At 51.9% G+C, this 17,514-nt stretch overlaps 5 protein-coding genes across 5 annotated transcripts; 3 read left to right on the forward strand and 2 right to left on the reverse strand.

Moving 5' to 3' along the window:
- Window positions 1–1,832: 1,832 nt before the first annotated feature.
- On the reverse strand, window positions 1,833–5,429 carry BDV14DRAFT_201950 (vWFA and PH domain-containing RING finger protein; the record flags this gene model as incomplete). Its single annotated transcript, XM_073773887.1, has 6 exons — window positions 1,833–2,997; window positions 3,048–3,747; window positions 3,799–4,022; window positions 4,068–4,752; window positions 4,807–5,322; window positions 5,375–5,429. The coding sequence occupies 6 exons, from the start codon at window positions 5,427–5,429 to the stop codon at window positions 1,833–1,835; spliced, it is 3,345 nt and encodes a 1,114-aa protein (XP_073626285.1).
- Window positions 5,430–6,301: 872 nt separating this feature from the next.
- On the forward strand, window positions 6,302–6,619 carry BDV14DRAFT_176753 (uncharacterized protein). Its single transcript, XM_073769298.1, has one exon. The coding sequence runs from the start codon at window positions 6,368–6,370 to the stop codon at window positions 6,581–6,583; it is 216 nt and encodes a 71-aa protein (XP_073626286.1). The 5' UTR covers window positions 6,302–6,367; the 3' UTR covers window positions 6,584–6,619.
- A 4,258-nt stretch (window positions 6,620–10,877) lies between these two features.
- On the forward strand, window positions 10,878–11,865 carry BDV14DRAFT_176759 (uncharacterized protein). The gene has a single exon (XM_073769299.1). It carries the CDS (start codon window positions 11,292–11,294, stop codon window positions 11,787–11,789), a length of 498 nt encoding a protein of 165 aa, XP_073626287.1. The 5' UTR covers window positions 10,878–11,291; the 3' UTR covers window positions 11,790–11,865.
- A 728-nt stretch (window positions 11,866–12,593) lies between these two features.
- On the reverse strand, window positions 12,594–14,351 carry cds1 (phosphatidate cytidylyltransferase). The gene is made up of 4 exons (XM_073777845.1): window positions 14,111–14,351; window positions 13,686–14,058; window positions 12,845–13,638; window positions 12,594–12,792 (listed from the first exon to the last, which is right to left on the reverse strand). The coding sequence occupies exons 1-4, from the start codon at window positions 14,249–14,251 to the stop codon at window positions 12,754–12,756; spliced, it is 1,347 nt and encodes a 448-aa protein (XP_073626288.1). The 5' UTR covers window positions 14,252–14,351; the 3' UTR covers window positions 12,594–12,753.
- Window positions 14,352–14,633: 282 nt separating this feature from the next.
- BDV14DRAFT_91273 (putative DNA repair protein Rad26) lies at window positions 14,634–17,279 on the forward strand. Its single transcript, XM_073777847.1, has 2 exons — window positions 14,634–15,220; window positions 15,271–17,279. Exons 1-2 carry the CDS (start codon window positions 14,765–14,767, stop codon window positions 17,143–17,145), a joined length of 2,331 nt encoding a protein of 776 aa, XP_073626289.1. The 5' UTR covers window positions 14,634–14,764; the 3' UTR covers window positions 17,146–17,279.
- Window positions 17,280–17,514: the final 235 nt, after the last annotated feature.

Below are 17,514 nucleotides of genomic sequence, written 5' to 3' on the forward strand. Positions count from 1 at the left end.
CGACTACTCGCAGATATCAGAGTACATCCATTTCCTCCTCTCCGCAAACGCAAACGTCAACGCCCGCCTGCAACCACCCTCCCGCTCACAAACAAACACCCCCTCATCAATGAACATGCCCATGCCCATGAAAATAGCCATAAACCCAAACACAAACGCCGAAACCCCGCTCCACCTCGCCGTAACAGCCATCGTCCCGCGCCCCTCCCTCCTAACCCTCCTCATCGCCTCAGGCGCAGACGTCAACGCCGCCACAGCAGAGGGAAAAACACCCCTCCACCTCGCCGCCGAGCGCGGCCGCGAATCCCTCTTCCGTATCCTCTACGAGGCAGGCGCAGATATATCCGCCGAAGCACCGGATAGCGCGCGCGCAGACGACGGCCAGGCCGTTCGAAACGGCACCACGCCGCTCGAAGTCGCGCTCAAAAACCCGTTTGGAAGAGAGTGGTTTTCGCATGATGGCGAGCTCAAGCCGTGGGTGCGGAGTCGCAGCGGAAATGGTAGACGGAGGAAGAGCGCGGGGATTAGTGGCGAGTGGAGTGCTGGTGGCACGAGGAGGGATAGCGTTGGCACTGTCATTGAGGAAGATCTAGGCGGCGATACCGATAGCGGTACAGATGGCCACGGGGATGCAGACATCATTGATGACGGTGATAGTCACAGTGACAGCGGGAGCGTCAGCGTGGGTCACAGCGTCGACGAAGTCTCCGAGACAGAGGGCGACGGAGACGAACTACTAAATTCAACAGCGTACAGGTATTCAAAGGTCGCCAAGGAGTTTCCAGAAACCCTAAATCTGAAGGATGACGATGAGAAGATCCGCATCGAACACGTCCCCGTCTCACTACGCAATGAGACACCCTACGTGATTGTTTGAGAACAGAATACGTCAGATAACTAGCTGGCTTGATTACATTTGGATACACTATTCGGTCGTGCATTTAGCATTTAGCGAGCATGGCATGATGCGATACGATGCGATATATTGGCGTATCACTAGCGGTCCATTTTCTTTCCTTTTTGTTGCCCTCTCTTGTTCTCTCGTTATATACTACCCACTTGCTTACATACCTACACTCTGTGTACATCTGGCTGCATATACGCTCACGAAGACATGATACCCTCTTTAGATAATATCAGATTATCTCATCCACAGTGAAGACTACGTCAGTGTTGGTAGGACGGTAGTATCAGGATAAACGGGGCAGTAAGGAGTACTCATCATTCAGATGGAACGGGAGAGAGCAAGTTATAATCAGAATTCAATGCAATATAGATTCTTCTAAGAAAAACAAAGATCATGACCAGATCACTTGGTAACCGCCCAAGGGCATACAGATGTAACACCATGAGCACCTGAACTTCACATACATCAGATCATGACCATGGCTTCACAATCACAATCAAGGCAATCAATCAGACAATCGCACAATCACAAAAGTAATCCAATCACGCAATCGCAATCCAACCCCAGACCAACAGACTAGTCCAAACCAAGAATCAAAATCCAGATCCGAATCCATCATAAAGAAGACGCGCATGCATGCATATCCAGGAAAGAAAAGATGACCAAGAAGCAGAATATCACAGAAAGGAGATACCCAAAAGCGAAGGAGGATAGAGATTATAGACAAGGAGAATTAGGTGTAGTAGTATGTATGTATAGTCGAGAACCGTGGTATCATGCCGCACACAGCCATGAACATGAGCAACAAAGTGGTATCATAAATAAACGAAGAGGGGAAGGAATCAGGACGAGAGAAGAAAGATATAAACAACCAGGAATTGTCACAAAAGAAGATGTGAGGTAAGAATGGGAAAAATCATGTCTTTTATTCTTCGGTCAGAGCGTCGTCGCCGGTCTCGCGCCAGTCCTTTGAGCGCTCGGTTAGACGGCGCACACCGGAGATGCGCTGGGCCCAGTGTGCTTCAGACGGCGAGCGGAAGGTGTATGCACGCTGGGAGGAGATCACGCCGATGCTCTGGAGAACGGCCTTGCGGGAATCACGACCGAAAACGGCAGGGTGGTTGATCCACTCGAGAGCGGACTCGAGGTCGCCATCAAGGGCCATCATGGTCTGGGAGTCGACTGCTGCAACCGGGGTGATAGTGGCAGTATCCGAAGCAGCGGAGGAATGACCTTCGTAGGTCGAGGAGTTGGGGGAGCTGGAGGTGGGTGTTTCGCCTCGAGACTCTGGCTCGGCTGAGCCCTTGGAAGCAGGAGGAGGAAGAGGAGGGAGGCTGCCCTTGCCTAGACCCTTGAGGATACTGCGGGTCTCGTTGAGCAGATGTTGGGCTCGATCGTGCTGGTTACGTGAGGCGAGTGTGAGAGCACGCGTCAACATATCCGACGTAAGGAGCTCCATGCGACGTTGCACAATAGATGGGTGAGGAGGGATTGGAGGGGTCACGGGCCGACCAGAGCCCTTGTACCTGGGGTTCGGCGGCAGCATGGTGATGGCAAGGAGCGATGGCCGTGGTGAGTGTTGTAGGTGACCCTCCCGAAGCAAGTCGCCGTACGTCAGATCCGCTTGGATCAGCGGAACCTCCTCCACGCTCAAGACGCGCTGCTCATCGCCGTCCGACCCGCCTCCCAAGGCTTCCAAGCCGGAAACCAAGCTCTCCCAGGGATCGTGGGGTGGGGACTCGTGGGTCGCAGTGTCTGGTGGAATGACGAGCTGAACGAGAACATCTCGCTTGTCGCCAAATCGCAAGTCTCCAAGAGCCGCCTCAGCATCTCTGCCTGTAGCTCTCTTGGTTGTGTGCAGAGCTCCGCTGATCTTGACGAACTTGGCAGGGGAGCCTTCCGGGAGGCGGAGCTTCAACTTGACGTTCTGGTGAGACGTCGTTTGGATAGCTCCCAGGCAACCAGCAACACATTCCCTCAGCATCATCCAGTCCTTGACGTAGAGGTAAGAACCCTTGGTCCGCGTCGAGAGCTCGATCATAGTGTCCGGCTTGTGAGTTAATCCGAGACCGAAAGAATGGATGCCAACCCTGTCTTAGTCAGCAATTATCCCTTGGTTGTCAGTTGTGTTGTCACTTACTTGGCAGCTTCAGCTCTCGACACGACAAAGTCGACACTCTCCGGGTCGGATGTCGAAGAGTCACTGATCAAAAGAATACTCGACACCGGGTTCGACGACTTTCGCTGCATCAGCAGGTCCATCGCGACATTGGCACCCTCCACAACATCCGCTCGCAAGCTCTTCTGTCCGACAGGTCGGATAGAGCTCAGAATCTTTGACCAGCCACCCCAGGACTTTGTCGTCATCCCCACCAAGGGTACACCTCCTCCGCTCGAGCCGAACGTCACCAAGCCCATACGGTCGCGGGGGCCTAGATTTTGAACAAGGAACTTGAGACTGTCTCGGAGAAGAGTAATCTTCAAGCCTTGCATGGAAGATGATACGGGAATCACAACGACAATGTCGACCGGGATATGGATCGATGGTGAAGGAGACGCTTCGATGCCCATGTTTGTGTAGTCGGTAATAGCAGTGTTGTTCGATCGCGCAGCACCGTATGAAGAGTTCAACGACGCCTGCCGCTTCATGGTGCCGCGGTAGTCATCTTCATCTTGTCCAGAATGACGGTCAAAGTCCACGTCGGGACTGCGAAGAGACTCGACAGCATTGAAGTCAAGGAGAGCACGGCGCCAGGTTTCCAACTGACCCCTGCTGGGGAAGCGAAGATAGAAGCACGGAAGCTCGCTGACGGACAGGTGCAGGGTAAGGATAGGCTCGTCTGAGAACGTTAGCTCCTCATTCAAACTCATATACCTTGGCGCTGACGTACCGGCAACGTCTTCGATGCTCTTCAAATGTTTTTTGATCAGAATAGATCCCTTGAGCGTGCACCTCGGACGAGGCTTCGGCATCGTAGGATCGTATGCATGATCAGGCACCCGCTTCTCCTTGACACAGATGAGCATCTCCTGGAAGAGGTAGCACTCCAATTCCTGCCATGACTCGCGGTCCTTGCCGACTCGCATGTGCCCATGCAAGCGAAGTTTGCCAAATCTACTCAATCAGCATTTATCATCCACTAGAAATGCAAGAACGTACCGTTGGAACTCCAGACCATGCCAGTTGTCCACCTTGCTCCTAAGTTCCTCCGCAATATCGTCAAGGTTCTCTTGCTCAAAGATAGGCTTCGCGTCGGGTACTGAAGGGAAGCGCGATGGATACGGTTCGTCCTTGGGTTGTGATTGCGACGCCGAGCTGTTCCGGAAGGCGTCCGCCTCTGGCCGCCAGTTGCCCTCAGGCATTTCAACCGTGATCAAGCAAGTGAGCGATTGTTGTTGGCGAGACCGGTTGAGGGTAGGGAACTCGCTGCGGATAGTCACCGTCGGAGCTGGGATGGGGTTCTTTGAGACAGGAGCGGTGCGAGGACTAAGGTCGGACTCCATGGCTTGAACGTCATAGTCATGGCGGCGGCCCTCGTTGTACTCGCCGGAGGACCCGGCAGCACTGCCGTTGCGTGAGTGCTGTTGGCGAGACGTTGAGGTCAGACGCTCAATGCGTTCGCGCTGCATCCCGGTATCCTTGCTATCCCGTCGACTGCCGTACATGTCGCGACTATCGCGGTTATATGACCGACTGCCCGCCTCGCTCTGTCCGTATGCTCGACTACCAACCTCGCTAGGAGCTTGCCGGCTGGTGACCGAGTCCCACGGCGTGGGGGTAGTCAAGCCGCTCCGCGCGGTAGCGGCATCACTGTTTACTGAACGCACAATGTTACTTAATTTTTCTGAACCGTTGTCAGCGACCAATCCTCGCTTCTGGGGATCGGACGTAAGCTTACCGATATCCAGTACATTGCCCCCTCTCGTCGAGTCGAGTCCCAATGGTGCATCACATGTCGGACAGTATTGCCCCTCGATCTCTCGTAAATATTCGTAAAAACAGGCTTCGTGGGCTACGTGAGCGCAGGAAAACTGGAGTATGCGCTCACCGCGCAGAGTATGTTCTAGAGGCTCTTCGCAGACAGCACATTCGCTGCCGACGAAAGTGCGCTCCCTCCGCGAGCGGGTGCGGTCCACATCCATCAAGCCCGCCATTGACCTTCCAGAAGCAGTGTTTGTAGTCCTGTGGGAGGTAGTGCGGGAGATTATAGGGTCGTCGGAGTAGGAATTGAACTGGGCGGCGGATCTGGGGATCTCGGAGTAATATGAGCCAGTGGTGGTAGTGGAAGGAGCGCGAGACCGCGACGCCGCAGTGACAGTGTGGCTGGAAAAACTGCTGTCCGGACGATCAGAGCGGGTAAAGGAGCGAAAAGACCGTAAAGGCGAACGAGCGGGGGATTCCGGACGCGCGAGAGCTAGGCAGGATGGCCGTTAGCAGACGAAGGAGGGCAGCAGAAAGCCAAAAACAGGCCGACGCCAATGAGAGAACAGCCGGAGTGACGACGGTGTGGTTGTCGTGCATGCAGACCCGGTCAAGGTGGGTTGAAAGGAATTCTCGTCCCCGTGGCGTATACAGCAATGAGAGAAAGAGAGGAGAGGAGAGGAGAGGAGTAGTAGTGAAGAACAAAGGAGCGGAGAGACGAGACAAAAAGAGCGACAGCACCAGAACAGGAAAGTAGCAGTAAGAGACAGGAGTAAGAATAATAATAATGCACGAGTATAGGCAGATTCGAGTGGCAACCTGCTTCACATCACTTACGGAGCGGAGACTTCTTCTTGGACCAGGCAAAGAATCCACGTTCGCCAGAATCGACGGTCCCAGACTTTGAATCGGATCGCGATGGGGGACGGTGTTTCCACATGGGCCAAACTCAGTCAGATAATGCTGACGGGGCGAGAGGTGATCGAAGGAGAAACAAGGAAAAAGGAGAGGGTTAGAGGGGTTAGAGGAGGCAGAGACTGAGTAGAATGTACAAGAGTAGAGCCAGGGGCGCGGAGACTGGAGAGGGACAGGAATAGCAGAGTGGAGAAGTATCCCAGTTGCGACTGTGACGGAGGGTCAAGGCCAGAGCTAGAGCACTAGCGCGGGCAAACGAGAGACAAGAAAATGATGAAGAAGTTAAGGAGATGAAGGAGAGGTCGAGCGAGGAGAGCTGAAAGGTGGAAGTGGTGGTGGTGGTGGAAGTGGAAGTGGTGAATGAACGCTTCCATGGATGGCTCAATGCTGGTGGGCCGATCAGGGACAATCCCCCTGACTGGATATTCACATAAACATGTAGTCATAGTTTACTATACTCATTTTTATTATGCTCTGTATAGACTCCTTAACTCAACATCTATCATAAACAAGCAAGTAAAATCGGGGAATTCAGCCATCCAGTGGTTGAGCTGCAAGTCATTGTGCAGAGACAGAAGTACTTTGTTGTAGTACCACTACTTCCAGCCGTACCAAGTTCCCCTATGGAGTCTGTCCCATTTTCCGCATTGAGCGCCCTCTCCAGCAGATTCTTCACCAATAATTTCTCCCCAAATAATGATCCTCCCTCTTCATTAGCTAGCCTGCCGAATTCATTGTCTTGTCTTGTCGATCCCCGACGTTTCCTGTCATCCTCATGGCAAACAAGTAATATCATTATCATTATTACCTTACTATCAACATCAATTATCTTCTCCTGATCCAGGATCCCAGGAAATGTTAAGGTTCCAGCTAGCAAGTGCAGACTCCACTGAGGGATTGCTGGGATGCCATACAATCGAACTGCTGAGTCAGGGACGCTGGGTGCACTAAAAATTAGCGTGGAAGCCAGAAAACCTTGGAACTTCGACTGCCTGACTAAGAACATGTCGTTACCATGGTTCGTCTTCAAGATCGAACATCCACGAACTCCTTGCGAAAACAGGGCCAAGCAGACGGTGTTTATATGAGACTATCAGCATCCAGGCTGTCGGGATTCGGTGTAAGAAAATCCACTGCATCGCTGCGAGCACATGACGTCGGTCCATCCCGCTGCTCGATCAGAATGGGGCACTTGCTTTCCAGACGGCAAGTGGGATGCGCATTGGATGGATTCGCCCATGGCAACATATGGTACAGCACCAGCACCTCTTGTGTCAACTCTCAGTTCTTGTCGCATTCCCAAATTTCCAAATTTCAAGAATTTTAAGTTACGACGGATTACTAGCCAGGTTGTCTTCTTTCTGCATGAACCTAAACGCTAGGTACAGCGGTAGCCCGACACTGACGCAGCCGCCCTCGCCGTGATTGGACGTTGGTCTTCCTTTTGGCGATTCTTCGGAGTTTCACAGGGCAACCCTACGGAGGACTGCAGCTTGCATGAAGCTACCATAGTCGCTTGCTGGGCTGACCTGGTCAGGGCCAGAGGCCAGTCCAGAGGTCAACCAGAGTCCAGACGTGGAAATCCTCACCGACCTCATGGAGCATCCGAGCTTCGAAAATCAGGATCGACCCCCCGGAAGATGGAGCGCACGGCTACGATTCCAGATTCAGATATCGCCCTGCTTCCCAATCTGTGCTCTTGCGGCGATAACCCAATGGCATTCGTATCATTTTGGAGCTTTAGGTTTCTTGCTAAGACTGCGGAGAAATGGGCGCTCATCATGATCACTCTCAAGTCCGCCGGCCCGATGCAGAATGCGCAGTATTAAGGGTTTGATTTGCCGGCAAGCAAACTCCGAGAGTTACTCTGTCTGTGCATAAGACGTCTATTGGAGTAATGCTTAGTCGATGAGAGGCTAGGAAGTCGTGCTCACCGGCAGTACCGATTATGGAGTACATACGGAGTAGTTCAAACACCAAGATGACCCGGTGCCATGGCAAACAACGTCAGACTCTTGCCATTCAAGACCGGGGAATTAGAATCAGATTGATTAAGCGATCCTTCTTGACTGGACACTGAACAGTTGACCCGAGCAACAGGGTCAAGATTGACTAACCCCAAACTACAATCACAACCATACAATGGCATTGTCTGTAGTGGTTATGGCGCTTTAGACTTTCGCTCGTTGGAATTTGTTATCAATTCAACTACAGTGCAGTCAACAGCAATTCTAACTCCAGACTCCTATTATCCTATCCTGTGCAATCTCTGCAAAGTGCAATCGGCATGAATAATGACTGCTGATCCTGTGCCGCCCATGCAGCGGGCCGCCCCAAACAATGCACCAACATGTAACATAAGTCGGGCCAAATACAGTCCAGACCGGACTGTATAATCACTTGCGACTTGCAACTTGGCCGTTGTCAGAATCTCTGTTCATCTTCTGACTCTGACGTTCGCATTCAATAACGAATTAACCCCTCCAGCACCTGCATCTGCACCGGGTCCGACCGTTACGCTAGCCCTTCCTCCAAAGCTTGGGGGCTGCACTGTCAGTGTCAACTGTCAGTGTCAATACAATTAGACCAGCCATTGAAACCCTACCCCTGCTCCAACTCCAGTCTAAAACCCTATGCAGGGCTCGTCACAATTGCGACATCCCACTACGACCCTTGTCATCGCCCCGACCGTATTCGCTAAAAAGAGGCACCAAGCTCCCGCCCATTCGCGTGGTCGCCATGTGAAACGGTCGTGAAACCTGCTAAGTATCCCGGCAAGGATTCGAGAAGCACACTATCCTACAAGGCTACAACAAACAACTCCCTCTGAGTCCGGCGCAATGACTCGAAATATCCAGCATGATGGACACGCTCCCGCCAATTCTGCAGCCTGTGTCCGCTGTCAAGTCCGTCAATAATAGCACATGGGTCTTGCCCACTGCGATGGATCACGGCTGGCGTTCGCACTCCTGACTCCACAGCTGTCATGCTGTCAATGTCACTGCCAGTGATCCACTGATTAGGTGGGTGACTCGTCAGTCGTCATTGCCATTATCCAGGGATAGGAAAGTTGGCCACAGAAAATTATTCTCCCTGGCGTCCGTATAATGGAAGCAATGCCAATGGCGCCACCTTGAAAGTCCAGAGCTGAGGGATCGCAAAGCGGCCGAACAGGTCCGAACCCTAGCAGCGAACTCGACTAAGGATTCTCAGGAATCGCCCCGTGCAGGGGTTCTGCATCTGCTCGTTCCAATCAGGGACCGTGGAAGTCGAACGATGTGATGGATGCTCTTCCAGGGCCAAGCCCAACCTCCGCATTTCGATCGAATCTATTTAGGCTCTTCGGCTTTAAGTCGGGAAATTGAATCGGAATCTCAATCAAGAATCAAGAATCAAGGTGAAGCTGAAGCTGACCATTCGCCACCGATTTCATGTTTCCTTCGATGCATCAATCGATAGGAATCGGAGTCGGCGTGGCCGCTTTGCTTTGCTTTGCCCTTTGCTGAAGGGGGAGTGACTGCTCACAAAATAATTCTACTCATGGCAGCGCCATGCCATCGCTATTGTCCATTGGGCAAGTCCGCCGCAAGGCACGAACGAGGCGACATGTCTCATCTCGATCGTGATTTGATTCGCGAACGCCTGGACAGGGCGCAGTGCGCATTAGACACAGATACAGATGGCGATATCTCGTGCGATTCGCGAACGCCGGTCTTTGCTCATTTATCTGTTAATCTATCTACTCAATTTATCTCATCGTGATGTGAGTGATACCTTCTAGGCTTGTGCTAGCTGGATCTACGCGGTGGTATTGGCGTTGGCGTTGGCGTTGGTAGTTGATATGTCACATTGGTGATTAATCTCTCATCCCAATTATTCCCAACGCCCAATCCGCTGGATACTCTGTTTTGGAGGGACGGGAGATTGACTGATTCACTTGCCGCTTGCCCTGCCCTGTCAGTGGCACGGTGCCGGTGCCAATTGCATAAGGTACTAGATCCCACCTTCCTGTTTGGCTTCTCTACAGACAGAGAGCAAGAGTAAAGACAAGGCCTGGAGAATGGAGTCGCTCAGCCTAACTCACGACTTAGCAGCGTCATCGACACCATACACTACCACAGCCCAGTCAATGCCGGGATAAGTACGAGTAGACCAAATAAGTTGCAACAGCGCTCGGGCCTAGATTCGTAAGACACTATGGATCGAATCCATAGGTATCCTTAGTCGGCAGTAGATCATAGATAGCCTCTCGACTCCGAGTCCTGGGGCCGTCGGGCCACGCGTGAGCCCCGAGCCGTCTGGCAGTGGCAGTGGCAGTGGCGCTTGGAAACTAGATTGTAGATAGTAGCTGACGGGACGGGACGTGATGGTTGTCGACTTGCCGTCTAGAGCAGGGCACTACGTCATCTCATTGTTCCATTTACTGTAAAGTAGCAGGTGGGGGTTAAATGAACCTGGACTTGAATCATGCTGGGAATCTGAAGTACAATTATACATACTGGCCCCCAAACCAATGCTGAGGTGATCTGGGTTGGGCTATGCTAGACAGTGCCCTACTACCTTCCTACCATACACTACTACGTAGGACTGGGTACTCCAGATCGTAGGTACTTGCCCTACAGAGAATAAGCGGCAGTGGCAGTGATAATAGCACGCGCACGAGGCGTCGTTGAGGACGGGGAAGGTGCGATGGAATGGAGTAGGGCGAGGGTTTGAGGAAGAAGCGAGTGGTAGGGACGTTGGTCGCTTTTCCCTTGCGAATGCTATCTTGGTTTGTGTTGCTTGGGAAGGCACAATGGATGGGCGTCGTCGTTCCTTCCTTTTATAGGTCGAGGGGTAAATATATATATATTCGGACTTTAGGGTTGAAGGCCAGCACTTCCGTCCTCTTGAGATCTACTGCCCATTGCCTCCCGAGCAGAATCAGATGCATAAACACAGATATTTCCTCAATGGACTGCGAACTACATCTGAATCTATCATGGTGTCCCTATGGCTGCCCAGCCAAATATTGGACCTGGTGTATAGTTCCAGAAGGATAGCACGACGCGACCCACCGTTCCTCTAACCCCGGGTCCACGCGTCGCACACCACGTTAATACTGGACTTTGCGCTTCACTTTCTGAATTGCATACGATTAGAACATGGTTGTCAGTATGAAGCGCAGAGTTAGCGACGCGTTCAGAATGAAGACGAGCAATCCGGCTGTGCATCCTCTGCGCCGTCTCAGCCTGCAACGCCGACGCCGTATCGCAAACGGAGCCTAACTACAACCTCAACAACAGCTACAATTACAAATGCGCCTGCGCATGAAAATGACAATAAGGACTATACGCAAACTCGTGGCGACGGAAAACCCCAAATCCCAAATCAAAAGAAACATCAACGCGCCAGCCAACGAAAAGACACCACACCAAACCTCGCAGAAGTCCTCCAAAAACTCATAACGCCCCAATCAATCAAAGACCCCAAGAAACTAACCCTCACAATCAAATCGCACATCGAAACCGGCCGCCTCCCCTTTGGCAACAAAATCACCATTATGGCATGCTGGACCTTCTCCAAGCGCGGCTCGAGAAATGCGACAGCCCCGAGGCAATCCTGCTCCTATGCCACTTCATGAACGAGCATTTCGGCGAATACATCGATGCGTGGCGCGAGACTAAGGGCGTGAAGAACTACAGGCTTGATTCCTCGTCTACAGCGCTCTGCTTCGTTACATATAGCATCGCCGAAGTATTGGAGGCAGACGAGAGGAAGAAAGTCCTTGTGAAATACAGGGATGAGATTGACCGGATGCAGGATGAGCTCGAGGAGTTGGAAGACCTTGTCCACGATCGGGAGATTGAGATGGAGGGAACCGTTGATGCGGTTAAGGGCGTTATGGGCGATATTAAGTGGGAGATGGAGGTTAAGAAGAAGACGGGCGGGCTTTTTCTGATCCGGGGGAATGAGGCTTGTGTTGGTGCGGCTGGTGATGGTAGTTTTCCTACTGCAACGGTCCTACTATCCATCTACCGATGCAGTAACCAACAGACTGGTTGACAGGAGGGTTAGTTGAGTGCTTGTACATACCCATCTACATATACTATAATCACAGTATATACACAATCGATCGATCTTCTACAATGCATTATACAGTACTTCCACCTCGTACATTCGCGCACAATGCACATACCCACCCTTAATCCCCCGGCGCACCGAGCAAAACGGTCGTCACCCTAGCTAGCTACTTAGCTAGGTAGGTCGCGCTGTACATAGATCACGTTCTTGTCTAATCTGATCTAGCCTAACAATGGATCCAGGCTCGAGGGATCTACTCTGTATCTACTGGGAGACCAAGGCCGAGACCGAGACGGAGGGTGAGGAGTTCAGTCAGAGGTAAACTTGGGATACTTATTTAGGTATGGCAGGTGAATGATAGCAGTGAGGGATAAGTGAAGGTTGGAGGGTGAATGGCTCCTAGTCCGCGGTGAATATGGTGAGGGGAAGGAATGGAGGATAGATGGGGAGAATGCAGAAGGGGGAGGTAGGCGGTTTTGAACTTTGTGAAAATATATTCGATACTCCGTGGACTAAATTATCTACCAGAAACCAAGCTCGCAGTTCGTAAGGAATACAAAGGAGCAGAAGCATCATTTAGAAACCAGACGTATCGATGTGAATTGGATTGCATTGCAGTACATTGAATCGAATCGAAGCAAAGCGACCAATGCGGAAAACACGCTATCGAATATACGTAGGAGACATGTCACTGCCCTTACTCCTACACATCACATGTACAAGAACACATCCATCCAAAAAGGCCCCAAGGCCGAACAAGCCAACGAACTTCTCGCTAACGTCCAACGAAGACGAAGACATAGACAACAGGCGATGGTCGACAAAAGACCAGGGGAAGAACGTCAATTATAAGGTATTAGTCGTAGCAAATAGGTGTCTCGCACAAGAATGTATTCGTTCCCAGTAGCTGGGCTAGAAATTGAAGGAACCGAAATTTTGAGTGCGGCTAATGGCGCTGGAGTTCCGTGCTGAGCAGCTCCAAAACCTAGGAAAGTTTAGCTGAATGTTTTCAGTCGGAAAGGGAAAGAAGACTATACCTTCTCAGGAAGAGCTCCCTGGTTGTATAGGTACTTGCTCAGACCGCGAACAACCTCAACCTGGTCGTCAACAGTCAGGCCAGTGATGGCAGCTTCAATGATGTCTCCAACGCTCGCTTTGAAGACGGCAATGAAGCTGTGGTAGTACATGTAGGCGAAGAATCCCATGATAAACTGGCAGTCCATGCGGTCCGTGATACCACCGTGGCCGGGAATGGACTCGCCAAAGTCCTTGATCTTAAAGGAACGCTTGAGGCCAGACGCGAAGAAACCGCCGAATGGAGCAACAAGAGAGGCGAAACTAGCGAAGAGCAAGATGTGGAGCTGCATCGGGGCAAGGTAGAAGGTCCTACCGAAGCCGGTCCATTCGGGGATCTCAAAGGCCTGGGGTACAAAAACCGGGTTGGGGTCGCACTCCAAACCAGTGAGAACGTTCGAGCCGAGGTCATTGACCGGGCAGATGAAGTACTTGTAGCGCATCAAGATGTTGGTCATGAAGTAGCCGAAGATGATAGTGCAGACCCAAGCGCCAAGGAAGCCCTCGACAGTTTTCTTGGGAGAGAGCTGAATCAGCTGGGTGCGTCCGAAGGTGATACCGCAGACGTAGGCGAAGATGTCGTTCGTAATAACCAAAGACGCCGGAAGGAAGAACCAGATCATGCCCTCAAGAATGTTGTTCATGACAAAGTGCGCCTGGACAACGATCAAGTACAGGGCCATGTGAGTCCAGGCGAACTGGGTAAACTGGAAGCGGTAGTGGCCCTTTTGCAGCGACGCGACAAAGAAGACGAAGCCTGCAAATGTTAATATAGGAGCAAGAAGTAGAAAGGTAATGGCATACCCATGATCCACAGAGTGAAGCTGATGAAGCGATGGTGAGTGGCCAGAGGCAGCAGGACCCTATCGACGAGGAGAATGTGCTTGAAGTAATAGATGACACTTTCACCGTACAAAAAGTACATGCTAGTTCCCAAGAAGTACCAGTTCAAAGACTTGGTGAACCGAATGTTCTTTTCCTTGCTCGGGACGTTGGCAATCGCGATGACTTCCTTGAAGGAGATGATCTGGATAGCAGTCACAATACCGATGATGTAAATATGGCCGGAGAACATGGCAATGAAGAAACCCGCAATCATCACGAATGTCCATATCGTACGGGTGATGAATGTCTGCTTCTTCTTCTGGTACTCGTCTTGCGGGGGCTGCTCCTGTTTCTGAGACATTGTCAGCAAGTCCGTGATTGCAGGGACTCGGCAGTTGACGAACCTCCTCCGGTATTGTCGCAGGCTGAGAAACAGCTCCATTTCGCGTCGGGCTACCCGGATCAGAGGCAGCATCACTGCCCTCTGATATACTCGACCGGCGGCCCTGGTGTTGGAACCGAACGCTCCGACGTGACTTGGACATGGTGAATAGGGGAGTTCGAGGATCCGGCTAGGCAGACGCGCGGGGACGGCAGGAATCGGCGGAGACAAGCGTCCAAGAACAGCGGACAGATCGGAATGGCGCCGAATGGACGTAGAGGGATGAATATGAGGGAGGAGAGAAAAGGTGGAAACGAGGAGAGGGTGCGAACAGGTTAATTGGCGGAAGAGGGATCGTCGCCTATTAAAATTTCATGTGAGAAGCGACAGGTTGTCGGGGAGAAAAAAGCAATGACAAGAGCAAGGCTCGTGGAAGACAGTCTAGTTCTAAAACAAAGGTAGACTGGTCATTGAAGCAGCATTGGAGCTGGGAGGGGGGAGATGTGAGATCGAGGGGAAGGCTCGGAGGGAGGAAGTTGGGAACTTGCTGGAGTTGCGGGTGACTGCCATCTACGTCAGGTGTTTTCCCTCCCTCCATCGTTTTCTCGTTCTCCGCTCCACCACTGCTCTACGCCAATTATCTCCGCGCTATTCATGGCGGCCTCACTTCTTGGGCATGGAAGCTATCGATGATGATCTCTTTTCCGACGACGGTTTCGACGATCTCCCTGCCGATGCTCTCCAGCAGCTCGAACATGAGGCTTTCCGCGCTACACAGGCCGGCCCATCCACCCAGGCAGCCCCGGAAACGCGAGTGAGCTGGGCGCCTCAAGATGCCGTCAACCCTTATCCCCAGATCGAGCCTAGCAAGGCCGCCAGCAACACGCTCCAGCCACCGGCGCATCTTCATACGGGGTTAACAAATGATTATGGGGCGTTGGACGTGGGCGAATTGGACGCCGAAGTGTTTGACGATGGAGTTGCATTGGATGACACGGTTGCTTTCTCGGAACGACCCTCGCATTATGGCCAGGATACAATCGTAATAGATGATGATGAGCCGATGCAGGCCGACGGAGGCCAGTCGTACTATTCCGCATTACACAAGGACCATGAAGTCCTGACGACACAAGTATGCATTCTTGGGACCGGAAAATGACAGAGCTAATGATTATTGAATAGCTTCAACAGGAGAACGAACGGTATGCTCGCATGGAGAGCGAGCTTACCACTGCCAAATCCCTGGCCGAAACGAGGACAGGAGAAATTGCCATCATCCGGTCGAACCAGTCGAAGATGATCGCCGACTATGAGCGGCAAATAGCTGGCTTGCGCAAGGCAATGGCTGAGGAGGCGGCAAGGTACAAGCAGGAGGTAGAGACCGCACGGAAAGAAGGGAAGATGCTTGCTACGGAGAATGTGTTTCTCAAACAAGACCTTGCCGAAGAATCTTTGCGGAGTAATCAAGCAAGAGCGAAACTTCGAGTCGAGAGGGAAGCCCCTATGACGCCGAAGAAGACCAAGCCCCTGCCTTTCAGAGACGGGTTCAATGATGAGGAAATCTTAGCTGTCTCTCCTAGCAAATCGGGCCGTTCTAAGCAAGCGACACCGACCGTTACTGGGAAGAAGCGAAGGCGCACAAGCCACGGCAGTCCTACGCCTTCTCATTTGAGCCCGTATGCTCCCCAGTCAGAAGTTGAAGACGCTGGCGATGAAATGGATGACGCAATGCTGGATGCTGTATTGGAGGTGCCTGTTACGAAAGAGTCTGCACAAAAGAGCGATGATCAAGACATGCACCTTGTGAAACAAATCTTGAATCACCAAACCATTCCTGACAAGACGGACATTGAAATCATGGGGGAGATGGCATTTCCGTCGGAACCGAAGCAGACTCTGGCTACTATTCTTCTAGGAGAGACAGCGAAACTCGACCTCGGCCACTACGCGATTGAACATATGCAGGCGGTCATAGGCATATGGTCGCGGGCATTGGAGGAAAAGTACTACCAGCCTATACCGCTCTTCCTCGAGATTACGCGATATATACTCGCAATTGACACGGCTTCCGTTATGCAACTACTTGAAGACCTGGTACCTGTGCTCTTGGCTTCAGGCGAAGTCAATGGCATTCCTCGCTTCAAAAACTCGCCCTATGCGCGTCAGAATTTTGGCAAGGTGCGATTGACTCCGCCCTCTCAGCTCGAGCCATTGGTGGATTCAACAGAGACCGTTACCGTGCTGTATCAGATCGCCTGGCGGAGCTTGAGTAATGACGCACAACTGGAACGTCTCTGGCGCCGTATTGACTATTCATTCATCTTGATGATGCTGAGCTGTTCACAACCCATTCGCGACATCAAGTTGACATTAAGTCTGCTCATGACCAGTGTCCGGGCTGAATCGTTCGCCACCATCCATGAGTCTCACCAGGATCAGATCTCAAACGAAAACTGGGTTGTTGATCGCGTAGCTAGTCTTCTGTGGGAGACGCCTCAACCAGATGAAGGCCAGCCCCGCTACACTCGGGCGCAGATTTGCGATATGCGACTGGAAGCGTTGTCGTTTTTGATGACTGTGGCTTTCAATCCTATGGTACCGGCGAGTACGCACGGAAGCCTCCTCATCGCATCGCATCCTACGACTTTGGCCAAACTGATCAGGGCGATGCATGACGAACTAGACGCGCTCTACTCATTCCCGCCGGAGCGGGACATGCACTCATCAATGGTCAACGGCCTTATGCGTGTGGTTTACAGTGTCATACGTCGGCATCCAAAGGAAGCGGAATTGCAGCCAAAGCTCCAGAATCTGGCGGGCGGAAAGCAGCAATTTCTGGTGGTGATGACCCGGCTTGCCTTTAGCGAAGGGTTGGTCCTCGAGGCTGGCATTGAAGACGAGACGGTGGAAATGGCGCATGAGATACTGGACGACGCAGTGAATCCGGAGGAGGCAGAGGCACTTCTTGATGCGTTCCCGCATGCAAAGGGCGAGCCGGAGGTCAAGGCGAGTGAGGGTAAGGATATGGAGATGCAAGATACAGAGAACGGGGAATAAGCATTTGGGTCTGGCGTTATTGTGGATTTACGTATATACCCTGAGCAAAAGTATCGTATGATTTGACATAGCATAATATAAACAAACAGCATACAATAGCATCGAGCAAGAGTGGTTTTAGATATTATGATACTGGGCCCCTACAGTAGGACTATAATACGAAAAGTGTGGGAAGATGGAACTCCCTTCTCCATACCCCCGCATATAGCGAGGACCATGATGAAAAGAGAAAAGACCACAAAGTGGAAAGTGCCAAAGAATACGCCTGTCAATGACCCGAAGGCCGTTGAACAAACCGTTCCGCCGCGCTGTGCAATGCAGGGACCAATCTGTGGTGGACCGCCTTCTTGATCGCAGCCACCCAAACAA

The sequence above is a fragment of the Aspergillus stella-maris genome, assembly GCF_047715825.1.
Source record: "Aspergillus stella-maris strain CBS 113639 unplaced genomic scaffold BDV14scaffold_42, whole genome shotgun sequence".
In the NCBI taxonomy this organism is placed as follows: domain Eukaryota; kingdom Fungi; phylum Ascomycota; class Eurotiomycetes; order Eurotiales; family Aspergillaceae; genus Aspergillus; species Aspergillus stella-maris.

What these genes read in the sequence shown, in the direction of transcription:
- cds1 (XM_073777845.1), bottom strand. Translation starts at nt 14,251, where the DNA reads ATGTCCAAGTCACGTCGGAGCGTTCGGTTCCAACACCAGGGCCGCCGG. An exon ending in CTTCACTCTGTGGATCATGG is followed by an intron (nt 13,639 to 13,685) that starts GTATGCCATTAC and finishes TAACATTTGCAG; the next exon opens with GCTTCGTCTTCTTTGTCGCG. An exon ending in AGGGAGCTCTTCCTGAGAAG is followed by an intron (nt 12,793 to 12,844) that starts GTATAGTCTTCT and finishes AAACTTTCCTAG; the next exon opens with GTTTTGGAGCTGCTCAGCAC.
- BDV14DRAFT_176759 (XM_073769299.1), top strand. Translation starts at nt 11,292, where the DNA reads ATGCTGGACCTTCTCCAAGCGCGGCTCGAGAAATGCGACAGCCCCGAG.
- BDV14DRAFT_91273 (XM_073777847.1), top strand. Translation starts at nt 14,765, where the DNA reads ATGGAAGCTATCGATGATGATCTCTTTTCCGACGACGGTTTCGACGAT. An exon ending in ATGAAGTCCTGACGACACAA is followed by an intron (nt 15,221 to 15,270) that starts GTATGCATTCTT and finishes ATTATTGAATAG; the next exon opens with CTTCAACAGGAGAACGAACG.
- BDV14DRAFT_176753 (XM_073769298.1), top strand. Translation starts at nt 6,368, where the DNA reads ATGGAGTCTGTCCCATTTTCCGCATTGAGCGCCCTCTCCAGCAGATTC.